Here is a 12,688-nt window from a genome sequence, read left to right on the forward strand (position 1 = left end):
TGTTAAGCACATCCACTCGAGTAACTTCACCAAGCACCAATGGTACAACCAGGCCACCCAGCAACGCCCCACTCCAACCCCAATCCCAACCCCGCCGGAGCGACCCGTGCGTACTTGCCTATGGAAGCTGCGCTGACGCCTAGACAAGCGCCAGCTGTCGGCGTCTCACCCAACAGGTGCGCCGGTGCCCAAGCGTGCCCGCCCAGAGAGCCAACTCCCAACGACACCCGACCCAGGCGCGACGTCCATGCTGCTGTCGCCGCATGCCGCGCCTTCCCCGGCGCTCTCGGCGCCTAGCCCCGCGCCGGTACGCGCACCGTCGCCGCTCCGCCAGGAGATCCTTCCTCCGCCCACTGCAGCGCCAGCTCGGCCCCGTCCGCCGCTGTACAACTTCATCGCGCTGCGCGAGGGCGTCGCGCTCGCCATGAGCCCCGCGCCTGTCGGCTTGAACGGGCTAGAGGACATGCGGCCCCTCGACGAGGTCTTCGGGTCCGGGTACGCGCTCTACCTCCGCCTCTGTGGCGGCGGGGAGATCGGCGCCCGCGCCCTGCCCTACGTCTTCACGTTTACCGAGTTCAGCTACTTCATCTTCGAGCTCATGTTCGAGGCGCCCGAGCTGGACCCGATCCGCGTCCCCAAGCCCGTGTTCGACCGCGCGTTCGCAAAGCACATCGACTCGATCCCCCTCCCGGCTGCGTTGAGAGCGGCGATGGTGGCGAACGGCGCCGCCGCGGTGCCGCCTGGTACGTTCACGCCTGTCGGCCTCCCCCCGACGGTCCCCATTGCTGGCCCCTCGCAGCAAGGCGGCACCCAGTCCCAGCAGGGCAGCACCTCAGCCCAGCGAACTAGCACACCCCAGCAAGGCGGCATTCCTCAGCAAGGCACCATTCCCGTCCAAGTCGGCACCCAGGCCGGCTTCATCCACAATGGCCAGCTCTACACCTTCGACCAGAACGGCGTGGCGTTCGCCGTCCCCCAGGCGACACTCAACCAGCAGCACCCCATCCAGAGCCCCTTCAAGGGCATTCCCTTCACCGACAACCCACTAGACATCCCCTTCTTACCCATGGCACACCTCCAGCTCCCAATGGGGCATCAGCCCACCCACCTCCAGGTCCCAACGGGCCACCAGCAGCAGCGCACAGCTGCGCAGCCAGTGAGCTACGACGACGCCCCCACCACTGCTGAGAGTGCCGAGCTGGAGGGCCGCGTTGACGGCCTGGGGCTGGAGCTCGGCGTGACTGGGGGATTGGGGCTGGCTACTGACGTGACAGGGCGCGAGGATGATCCCCACTTTGCCGAGGGCACCGGTGCGAGCGACATCGCCGAGGCCGCCGCTGCCAGCGACGAGCACGGCATCGCTCAGGCCGCCGTTACCAGTGACGAACACGGCATCGCTCAGGCCGCCGTCGCGGGGGCCGATACACCTGTCGCCAAGCCCGCTGTTGCCCGGGGCGTGGCCGGGGCCAGCGCCAGGCCCGAGGAACCATCCGTGAGCAAGTTGGCCAGTCTCGGCATCGATGCGGCGTGGGACGAGTGCAACGAGGTCGAGCCCGCGGTTGAGGACGTGGAGATGGAGGAGTCGGGCCATGGTGAGTGCTCGTTTTGTGGGAGTGGCTGACCCTCCAGCGGGCGGGCATGAGACAGCTGGCACAGGTTGTCCGGACGACAAGGTCGGTGGCCACGAGGACATTGCCATGGACGACAGGACCAGCGAGCCGGTCGAGGAGGAGCTGGGCAAAAGCGGCGGGGGCGAGGACACGGCACCAGTTCCACCAGGCGTCGACCTTGAGGCTGTTGACTGTGGTGCGATCAACAGCCACGCCGGAGCTGAACCCAGCGTGGATGACCACCATGACGCAGCCCAAGCCGACACGGACGCCGAGGTCGAGCACACGACAGCCGACGAGCCCGTGGGTCTTGTTGACTACGAGTCTACTGTTGGCACCGAGAACGATGACGCCACCGAGCATGTTCCCGGCGTCGAGGACGCGAGCCTGATCGATTCAGCCAAAGGGGGTCCCAGCAACGAGAGAAGCGACGTCCATTCGACGCGCCGCAACCCACCAGAGCCCATCGACACCGCCGCAGCCAACCAGAGCAGAGCCCACCTGAATGAGGCAGCCTACGCACCTGTGGACGAGGCCAGCCCCGATGTAGGCGCAGCACTGGCCATGCTCGAGCTGTCTACGCCGCGCAGCATCGCGAGGGACCGTCCGAGGCGGCACGGGGCGTCCAGCCCGCTCAGCAGTGCGCCGAGCACGCCGAGACCCGCCGCCGAGTCGAGGTCGAGACAGAGCAAGTCGACGCGGCGCAAGAACGAGCCGACGGAGGCCAGAAGCCCGATGCACCTCCGCACGCGGTCGAAGGGCACGAGTGTCGTCTCGACCACGCGCCCTTCCACCCCGACGTCGGCGCGTCCTCCGGCGGCGGCCAAAGCTGCCGGCGGGAGCAGCGCGACGTCACCTGCCGCGGCGCCATCGCCTAGATCCACAAGAAGCCGCCGTAATGATGCCCCAAACGACACCGACATCTCGAGCCCCGCCGCCTCGGAGCGTAAGCTGCGCTCTAGCGACCCCAAGACTGCGCCGGCGCCCAACTATCACCAGCTGCACCACCACGGCCGGTCGAAGTAGAACCACCGCCAGCACCACCATGCGCCTTGCATTGTCCACATCTGTATGTATGCATCATATTGTACCTGCCCTATTGTTCGCCAAGAACAATGGACGTCCGAAACCTTTGGGTTCTGACATCGTCGCACAAGCCCTCGTCTCCATTGTACTGAACATTCTAACGAGTTTCATCCTCACAATTCTCTTCAGCTCACTCTCACACACAGTTCAACAGCACCCAAGATGAACAAGGGCAAGGGCAAGCAGCGCGTCGCCCGGCCTCGTCCCATCCCGAAGCGTGCGTCTAGGACAACCTCGCGCCAACTGACGCCGCCAGCGCGCACCCTCGGCGCGCACATACGCGCCTACCCGCACCTGTACAACGCGCACCTGGTGCGCGGCATGCTCGTGTCGCTGCGCGAGCTCGTTGCCATAGACCGCGCGCGCACGCCCCCTGCGCCGCTGCCTCCGCCCTCAGCGTCGCTCGCGCTCGAGATTGCCGTCACGCGCGCCGTGCATCTCGGGTATCAGGCGTACCTCTCCTCCTCGGCGGCAGAGGCGCACGCCCCGCCGCCGAGCGCACGGCTCAGCGCGGCGGAGTTTGCCGAGGTGCTCGAGTTGACGGTGCGGCTGGCGTATGAGCGGTTCGAGGAGGCCGCGCCGCCGGGGCGTGGGACGGGGGAAGGCGCCGTCGTAGAGCGTGTGGAGAAGACGAGGCCTGCACCCACGCAACCGCCGACACTCGACGTCGAGATTCCGCAGGGTGCGGCGCTCCTCGACGACGATGGCCGCGCGCTCCGCTACCTCGCTGACGGGAGCTGTGCGCCGACGACCTCGACGACGACGGTGTTGGCGGACAACGACGACACCGGTGCGCCCTTTTGTTCGTGTTTTCACGACCGGGGCTAGGTGGAGGCCTGGTATGACGTCGTCGTTGTGCTTGCAGGTATGCATTGTTCGCACAGCCAACCGACAGCGCCCCTTAGGTGTCGGGCTAGTGGCGCACTGTGTGCGAGGGCGAGGTGCCACTCTGCCGTCACGTAGTGCGGGAGAGGTTGATTCACTTCTCTGGTGCAGGTGCATTGCCATGGCTGCATGACTCGGTATCGTTTGTGAGTGTGTCAGTATATGACGGCTGCATGTCATTCTCCTCATCACTAAGTGCAGCTACATATCTGTTGGTGGTTGAGAATGCGAAAATTGCACCCAGAACATTGTTGACACAATCACCACACCTCACTTTTCCCGTCTTCCCTCATCACCCACCCACTCAACCTCCCAACCAACTCACACCTCCAACCCACACAATGGCCCTCACCACCCTCTCCACCTTCGTGCAGCACTACACGACCACCGACCAGCGCCCGCTCCCGTCCGAGCTGCCGCAAAGCGTCTCGCTGTACGACCCCGCGGCCGCGCTGGCATGGGCGCAGAACCCGCGCCGCCCGCTGCACTCCGGCCTGCTCAAGCAGCGCGTGGTCGACATCCACATCCGTCTCGAGCCGGTGCTCATCGAGCGTCTCCCCGCCGAGAGCCGCACCGACGAGCTGCGCGATGCCCTGTGGGCCGCGCACGCCGAGTTTGTCAAGTTCTGGCTCGGCACCGACACGGCCGCGCGCGACTCGTCCGAGCCCCACTACTGGCGCTGCTTCAACTTTGCCGTCCTGGCCGGATACCACCACTACCGCCACCACTTTGTCGTGCGCGCCTTTGCGCCCAGCGGGAGTGACGCGGGGATCCGCGAGCCCCTCGCGCGCGACGAGTTTGTGGACGTGTACCAGCGTGTCCTGGCCCGCGGCGTGTTCATGTACGACATGGAGTAGGGTGGCGGCGTAGAGCCGTAGATGATGCATGGGGTGCGTGACGCTGCTCGGGGCGGCGAGGTGTGAGTGCAGTCAGGCATGGGTGCGGCGGTGCGAAGCGGTCGGCACACTTGTTGTGTGGGTGGCGTGTGTGTGTGTTGAGTGTGGCGTGGCGAGGAGGCGGTGGGTGCGAAGTCTGTGACTGCACCAGCCGACGGCGACGACGGTGAGAGCAGCGCACAAAACACACACCGCATCCCCTCTGCTTTATAAATCCCATCCCCCTCCATCCCATTCCACTGTTCACTCTTCCTCTCACTCTCACTCTTACACTTACCCTCACTCGACCCCTCTTGCTCCTTCAGCCACTACACTCACTCCAGGACCCACCATGGCCAAGAAACACCACAGCAAGAAGCCCAAGTCGACCCCTCCTAGGGCGACAGCAACGACAGCGGCTCCAGCAGACGTGCCCAAGCAGCCCACCGCCCAGGCACCAGTCCCTCAACCTAGCCGACCTGCGTCCCACACGCGCGTCCCCAACGCCACCATGACCGGCACCACCCCTCCCCCTCCCACGGCGACCTCAGCGAGTACCAGCGCGCGGGAGATCATCCTCGGCTGTCCCGCAGTGCTCCAAGAGTTCTTCCGCATGAGCGATGCAGAACTGACGGGCTCGGGGCCGGCGCCGTCAGCCTCGAGACGCGACTTCACACTGGCCAACGAGTACCCACTCGCCCCCCAGGAGCTGCGTATGCACAGGCGCTACACGCGTATTCCTGTTACCGATGGAGTGACCGCGGACGACTACATCGCCTGGTTCACCTTCGAGGGCTACCGCATGCTGGACGAGTATGCGGCCAAGTACCCCCACAACAAGAAGCTCCGCAAGCTCGCAAAGGAGCCCCGCGACACAGCACACCTGTTCGAGACCGCCCTCCGCTTCGGACGTTCGAGGGGCTTGGAGTCTCAGATCCCGAGCGGCCTCACCAAGGCGGCGCTTGAAGAGACTAGCACGGCCGTGATGGAGTACGCTTTTGGAAGGATAGGACACCAGATGGGCGGTACGGGCAACGCTTCGATTCCTGTGGGATCCCAGCTCGATGCCGAGACGTTGGTCAGCACCATGACCAAGAGCATTGGAGACATGTGGGACGTGAAGGCGGTCAAGTACAGTGAGTGTGCCTCGGTGTGGAATGACCAAGCTGACAAACAACCAGATGCACCCGGCGGCAAGATGCCCACGCTCCCAGACGGCACCCTGCTCGGCTCGGACGATGCGTACGACGGAGGCTACAGCATCACGTTCGAGCGCCGCGCCCCTCCTGCAGGCGCGGTCAAGGCACCGATTCCCGGAAGCGCCCGCACTGGGAGGTGGCCCCCCGGCGTCCCAGCGGACGCAGTCTCTGGGTCCACCAGGCAGGTCAAGGTTCCAGTCACTGGGCCTGCCCCTCCTTCCGGCTCCAAGACAAGCAGCCAGCCCACGGGGAAGCCGGCAGTCGGCTCCGGTGTTGCTCTCGCCTCGACAGTCCCCACCACCAAGACCAAGCTCCCGGCCCCCACGCCCGCGAAGAGGAAAGACAAGGGAACGGGCAAGAGCACCCAGCCCGCCCCTGTCTACGACATTGAGATTTTCAAGAAGGGAAGCGTGCCTTCCGACGGCGATGACGACCTCGGCATCACTGCCGGATTGGCTGCCACCCACCGCCAGTTCATGGCCGACATCACCTCGGGCTTTGCCTCGACACCGCGGGAGCTGTGCCGTGTTCTCTCCGGGACACAAATCGCGATGCGTGCGCTTGCCATCGCGGCGAACGATGGATACCAGGTTTACACCCACTATGCCATGGAAATTGGGTTTCTTCCGGACGAGTGCCTCCCGTTCTGGGAGTTCATGGTCAAGTACGAGCGGGCCATCCTATTTGGCGCTCTACGTTTCGACGACTGGAGGAGCTGAGGGAGCAGCCGTATCGCTCCAAGTGCATCAGGTTGGCAGATGGATTTTTCTTCGTGTTTTAGTTGTATGGATCAGGCTGTGGGATGCATGGGTGGTGACTTGGGCGTCGTGTTGTGTTGCATAAATCAACTGATGGTGTGGTCGATTCGCGGAATCAGATGTGCAGCAATGGCGGTGGTGGTGGTCAGTGGTGACCTTGACTCAACTTTCTCACTGCCCATCATCTCAACAACACACAAGCCACCAACAATGAGCAGTATCAGCCCCCGCAACAACAAGGACGACTGTAAGCTGAAACATCTTGGGCACACCAGCTGATGATAGCAGCAGCGGCTCCCTTGTCCGACCCAATCATCACACACTCAAGTTTGACCAATGTCGCCGGGCATCAATCAGTCCCGCTGGGCGAAGCGGGCGGGCGGGCGCAGGTCGTGAGTGGCAGTCTCCAGGAGTGGCCGACTGCGTCCTCTGACTACATTAGCGGGCATCCATCCTCCAATCTTGTCCACTGCAACAACTCCTCAACTTACCAAACCACTTCCCCCTCGCACACGCACCATGGCCAAGTCGAAGCGCAACCACAAGTCAAAGAAGAAGGGTGAGTTGGCGCCGCTGGCACTCCCTGCAACGTGACATTGACACCAGTTCCAGCGCAACGCACCTCGTGGACCCAGAGCCAAGCGAACCCCGACGCCCAGGAACAGCCGGCTCCTCTCCGTTCCATCTTGAAGACCAGCTCCTCCGGCGACACCGCGCCGCCGCAGGCTTCCGGCTCGAAGAGTGAGTCTCCAGGAAGGCCATACCTCTAACTCCTTACCAGGCAAGAAGAAGCGCCATGTCAAGTGGGACAAGAAGCACCAGTATATCCCGGCACCGCCCACCGGCGACTCCGGGGACGACTCGGGCGACGACCGCGGCGACGAGTCCGCCACCGCGTTCCGCAGCACCTCGACCGCGGTGCCAGTGAAACTCTCTGACCGGGTTGGGAGCGGCCGCCCGCTGACGCTGCGTGACCCGCCGCCCGTGAAGCTGACCGAGATTCCGGACGATGCGCGCGCGGCCTTGAACGTTCGCAACCTAGCTCTCCGCCCCGACGCAAAGCCACTCGAGCTCGGCTTGAAAAGCCTGCACGACTCCGGGTTCGAGTTCCTCGCCACTGACGCTGGGTACGAGGAGATGAAGTATCTGTACCCTGCTGTTCCGCCGTCCGACGTCGAGCTGGCCGACATTGTGCTCCACGCCCCTGGCAGTAGGCAGCCGCCGATTATCGTCGGCTACAGGAGCTACATGGATGTTCTACGTGCGGAGGCTGGCAGCCTGCCAGTGTCGGAGCGCCGCGAACCGTTGAACGGAACGGCGTTCGGCTATGCGTACGTGCTTCGTGCGGAAGCTGAAAAGCTCGACTTTCGCGAGGTCCGATATCAGTTCGTCGTTCGCCGCGACGGTGGGGTGTGGGGCAAGCCCGTCGAGGCCACATGCAGTCGCAGCGCGGCTGCAGAGAGCGAAGCGGCTGCAGAGAGCGAGACGCCTGTAGAGTGCGACGCTGGCCCCTCGAGGCTTCACTAGAACCATACATGCTACGAAATGTACATGCATTTCGTCCTCTAGTGACGTAGGGTAACAGAGATGTGTTCACCTAAGAGCACAATGTGGCAGTCCCCGTCGTCACAAGTGCGAGCGAGGAGCGAAAGGGACCTTCTGTGTGCATGGCTGAGAGCACACGACGATCCATCCATGTGTGCCAAAGTGGAGGCGTGTGACGCTCGAGTCTGTTTGCACCACTCGACTCTTTCAACTACCTATAAATGCAGCTCGTTTGACGGTCTACTCTCCTCACATCATCACTACATACACACCACCATGACCAACAAGAAGAAGAAGAAGCAGTCAAAGAGCGGTTGGTTCTGTTGCAACCTTGCTGCCCGCCGCTGACACTGTAGCCCGCGGCGCATCGTCCGATCCTGCTGCATCAGCCGCAGTGGGAGGCAAACACGAATCATCACCCGCGGCGCCAGAGCAGAATGGGGCCCGGTCTCCGTTTCCCAGTGAGTCTGATGAGGCTGTAGAGACACGCAGCATACTGACAGCGCGAGGGAAGCCCACTACGGAGGAGCATCGCGCCGCACTCCACGCTGCGTTCGAAGCGAGGGCGAAGGCGCGAAATCAAGCGGTTGCTACTAACAGGGGAAAGGGGAGGAAACTCGGCCCACCCCTTCCTCCGCGCCCACACGAATGGCCAGCGAGCATCAACGCGCAGCTCGAACTCCATCACCAAGTCCTCCAGCACCTCCTGACCGAGGACGACTGGGTCATGTTCAAGGGCTCGCTCTGCACCGGCGAGCTCTTGCCCAAGAGCTTTAAAGAGACCTGGGCCCAGCTGCTGGGCGAGGCATTTGGAAAGTACCAGGCCGAAGTGTGGCAAGACCGCTCCGCGTGGGGGCTGGGGATGGTCGGGTTTGTCCAACTCTACAGGGACAAGTTGAAGCGCGGGGACCTGCCGTCGCCGGCTGAGCATGCGGCCGCGAAGGCTGAGCTCGCTGCTCGGCAGTTGGCGGAGAGGATGGCGAGGGAGTGGGCGGACAAGTCGATCTTCGTGCCCTTCGACGTCCCGTGGGGCGCCAAGGGCAAGAAGAAGGAGGCTCAAAAGGGCGAGGACAAGGCGGCAGAGGCGTCAACCACGAGCAATCACTCGTCGAATGGAGACACCTCTCGCAGTGCGCAGGCGCGGCCCGGCTCAGCGTCCCCCGACTCGCTGCTCAGCACCAGCTATGCCCAATTCAACCGGCCAGACGAGGACGAGCTCCTCGAGGCCTTCTTCACGTGCGCACGGACGGCAGCGGCACTGAACCTGCCTGATCCTCTGCCCGAGGGGGATGAGCGCGCCGTCCAGGCCTTCGAAGACGGTTACATCACGTACCAGGAGGAGCTTGCTGCCGGCAGTGCTGCGCAGGGTGACCTTGCCATCTGGGGCGACTTTGACCCCCTCACGTTCTTCGAGTTCATCGAGCTCATTGATGAGCGTATGCTTTCTGGTTTGTACCATTTTGGCATGGTGCCTGGCCTGCCGACCGTGTAGGTGTTGGGCGAATGCATTGTGTGATCTTTATCTGTGCAGCTGGCTCGAGGTGGTGCAAGGTGCGTGTACAACGAAGAACAACGCACTGCAGTAGACATCGAAAGAGGGTCGGACAAAGATATGCAATGTGGCACTTTTGTGGCACGTCACAACCGCGCCCAAAACAAGGGCAGAACCTCGCTTTGTTCGGCCGCGCTATGCCGCAGTCGAACTATGTGAGTGATAGTTACACTGATGATGACACGTCATGCTGATTGTGAAGGGACGAGGGGGTGATGTGTGTGATGGCGGCGTCCAGACTGATTCCTCTGCGCGAGCTGTTGTTTGTTTGTCTGTTCGTCGAGGTTCGGAGGCTGCGCAACGTGCGCTGATGGGCCCCCGCCAGCTCTCTCACTCTTGTATTTAGATGGGCCAGCCGGCATCTCTCTCTCTCTCTCCCTCTTATATCTACTCACCCACTCACTTCCTCACTCACTCCTCCACCCGCACGACCACACTCAGACTCAGACTCTCCTAACAATACTTCAACTCACAACTCTTTCACCCACTTCTCTCTACTCTCATCTCTCCTCTTCCTCTCTGCTTCCTCACCTCTACTCTTCATCTCTACTCTTCCTCTTTCCACGGTCTTCCCTCTTCCCTCTCGTCCAACATGAACATACACCTGCACGGGGCGACCGTAAACATCCATATACACAGCCTTGTGGTCAACAACGGCGTCAATGGTAAGTTAGGCCGCCCAAGACACATAACTGACATGGCCAGCCCAGCTCCCGGACATACCGACGCCAACGGGCGGCGCGTCGTCGCAGGAGGCTTTTACGAATGCCAGCCCTCCCCCCACCACCCATACTGAGCCGTCCACTACCCCTCAACCTCCTACGGACTCGGAGCATGAGTCGACTCTCGAGGTGGTCAACCGCCTCCACTCTACAGCTGCCCCTATCCATCATACGAGCAGCGCTCGTACCGTTCACATTCGCGTCATTGACGGCTCCCTCCCGCCCTCCGACAGCGCGCAAGGCCAGTCAACCCCCGGCGCGCATCTTGCAGACACCTCTACCCTACTTGCTTTGATTGCCATTTCTCTTCTTGTGGCTCAACCTCTGTCACTGACTGGGTCGCCAACACACTCGACTGCTTCGGTGACGGAGTTAAACGACACGGAGGGCACCATTGCAGCCATCGCCTCCAACCAGGCGACTTGGCATTCTGCACCTGTGGCAACCATCACTGCATCCCCAAGCACCACAGCCCCAGTTTGCCCCTTGAACCGCAAAGTTCTCGCCATTTTGGCCCCTGTTATCCCCGAGACGGTACTGGAGATCGATACTCCACCTACCGCCAGCTCCTCTCCCACCGCTGAGACGGTTGACGAGAGCATTGATGCCGCCGCGGACAGTCCGTCGAGCCTCCTAGACTCGCCAACTACAGCTGCAACCCCAACTCCAGTCGCTCCCACCACCCCCTCCGTCGCAGTGCCCTCCCACCAGACTGGTTCTGCCCTCAACCCCATCCCGGCTGCCGCCGAGGAGAAGACCCCACCCATTCCCGAGGCTACCTCTGAGACTGTCCTATCCAACCTTGGCCCTGTGGACCAGGTCCTGGACTCGGCCGACACCAGGGATTCCGAGCCTCCCACCGATCTCACGATCATTCCCGACGATGTCACGGGCTCCAAGAAGACTTATGACCGTGTACCTGCTGGGGTTGAGGACGCCTCAGGCGAGGTCGAGAAAGTTAACAAAGTTAACACCAAGGCGAGCGCCATCCCAACCGAGATGCAGGCGATGTCGGCTATTGCGGGAATGAAGGACGGCGGTTCCAGCGTGAACGTGGCGTCCGTTGCCCCTGGCGAGGAGGCAAATGCCACCGAGAAGGTCGCCGAGTCCTCAGTCACGGCTCCCCCCGCTTCCTCCACCCTTCCTCATGGCCAGGTCAGGGGATACAAGAACACCCACGGGCGTGTGACGACTGCTGTACCTGAGGGCGCCGAGGGCGAGATCGAGAAGGTCGACAGCGTGGCGAGCGGTAGCACCAACCAAATGCAGGCCGCCCCTGCTTCTGTTTCGCAGGCCCCGGCACTACACAGCGCGCCTAGCCCCTCACCACTCCAGCTACCTCCCAGTGTTCCGGTCACCGGCATTGGCCTTCCCACGTACTTTGACGATTACATTCACCCTGTCTTTAAGTCTGTGCCCAAGCGGTCGGAACCGGCTCCCGCGACCACTTCTCGCCTTCAGCCGCTCGTCGACACCCAGCACAAGGCCGATGGAAGCTCTGTCGGCGTCCCCAAGTCCAATCCGGCCCACCCGTCCAAGCCCTCCCAGTCGACATCAGCAGCAGCTCTCTCAACCCCGCCCGGCAATGCTCCCTCCAATGTTATCCCCCCCGCTTCGGCCCATCTTGTGAACGGCATCACCACGCCAACTGAGACCCCAGGAGGGCTCACCCCCACCCAGACTCGCCACGAGGCTCCTAGAAGTGCTGTGGTCGCCCCCAAGCCCCGTCCGGCACCCCTGCTCAAGCTCACTCGGTCGACATCGTCAGCAGCTGTCTCAACCCCGCCTGCCGACGCTCCCTCTGATCCTAGTGCCCCCGCTTCAGCCCTGTTTGTCAACGGCATCACCACGCCCACTGAGACCTCAGGATTGCTCAGCCCCACCCAGATTCGCAATGCGCGAGAGAGGGAGTCCAATGAGACGAGGAAGGTCGCACCGACTGAGAGTGCTGCTCAGGCCGAGGTCACTGCAGGGCCCAGTACTCCGGTGACAGGTTTCCCCAATTATACCAAGGGGGCTAAAGTGCAGTCTATTAAGTCTGTTCTCCATTCAAAGCCGGTAGAGAGGCGGAAAGCGCAGAAGATTTTGGGCGACCGGCAGGCTAAAGAGAAGGCGTGGGACGAAGAGTACAAAAAGGTGCACGATGAAGCTATCCAGCTTGCAGGGGCCAAACTTTCAACCTTTGTCCAGAGGATATTCAAGGCAAACGGAGGACAAATGCCTGCTCAAGATGTGATGCGTGAACAAATGAACCTTGCCTTCATGGAATACAACGAGCACCTGAACAACTTTGAGAAGCAAAAGACGTGTCCCGTCCGCCGGCGGTTAGACAGGGCCGGCTTCGTGTTCGAGATGCAGAAAGGCAAATTCGCCACGAAATTCCGTGATCACAACAAATGAATGGGCCTCTGAAGAATACAGCCTCGTCTCGGTGTGCCTCGACGTTGGAAGGCTTC

General features: G+C 62.3%; 5 protein-coding genes across 5 annotated transcripts; all 5 read left to right on the forward strand.

The window, feature by feature from the left end:
* Positions 1-247: 247 nt before the first annotated feature.
* Positions 248-2,636, forward strand: LOC62_02G003387 (uncharacterized protein; the record flags this gene model as incomplete). Its single annotated transcript, XM_062769922.1, has 2 exons — positions 248-1,592; positions 1,630-2,636. The coding sequence occupies 2 exons, from the start codon at positions 248-250 to the stop codon at positions 2,634-2,636; spliced, it is 2,352 nt and encodes a 783-aa protein (XP_062625906.1).
* A 222-nt stretch (positions 2,637-2,858) lies between these two features.
* Positions 2,859-3,524, forward strand: LOC62_02G003388 (uncharacterized protein; the record flags this gene model as incomplete). The annotated part of the gene is made up of 2 exons (XM_062769923.1): positions 2,859-2,913; positions 2,953-3,524. 2 exons carry the CDS (start codon positions 2,859-2,861, stop codon positions 3,522-3,524), a joined length of 627 nt encoding a protein of 208 aa, XP_062625907.1.
* Positions 3,525-3,922: 398 nt separating this feature from the next.
* LOC62_02G003389 (uncharacterized protein) lies at positions 3,923-4,438 on the forward strand (the record flags this gene model as incomplete). The annotated part of the gene is made up of 1 exon (XM_062769924.1): positions 3,923-4,438. One exon carries the CDS (start codon positions 3,923-3,925, stop codon positions 4,436-4,438), a length of 516 nt encoding a protein of 171 aa, XP_062625908.1.
* Positions 4,439-4,808: 370 nt separating this feature from the next.
* Positions 4,809-6,374, forward strand: LOC62_02G003390 (uncharacterized protein; the record flags this gene model as incomplete). The annotated part of the gene is made up of 2 exons (XM_062769925.1): positions 4,809-5,592; positions 5,638-6,374. 2 exons carry the CDS (start codon positions 4,809-4,811, stop codon positions 6,372-6,374), a joined length of 1,521 nt encoding a protein of 506 aa, XP_062625909.1.
* Positions 6,375-6,932: 558 nt separating this feature from the next.
* Positions 6,933-12,632, forward strand: LOC62_02G003391 (uncharacterized protein; the record flags this gene model as incomplete). The annotated part of the gene is made up of 6 exons (XM_062769926.1): positions 6,933-6,972; positions 7,026-7,154; positions 7,195-7,818; positions 8,615-8,807; positions 8,847-9,406; positions 10,930-12,632. 6 exons carry the CDS (start codon positions 6,933-6,935, stop codon positions 12,630-12,632), a joined length of 3,249 nt encoding a protein of 1,082 aa, XP_062625910.1.
* Positions 12,633-12,688: the final 56 nt, after the last annotated feature.

Source organism: Vanrija pseudolonga, chromosome 2 (assembly GCF_020906515.1).
Source record: "Vanrija pseudolonga chromosome 2, complete sequence".
NCBI classification, from domain to species: domain Eukaryota; kingdom Fungi; phylum Basidiomycota; class Tremellomycetes; order Trichosporonales; family Trichosporonaceae; genus Vanrija; species Vanrija pseudolonga.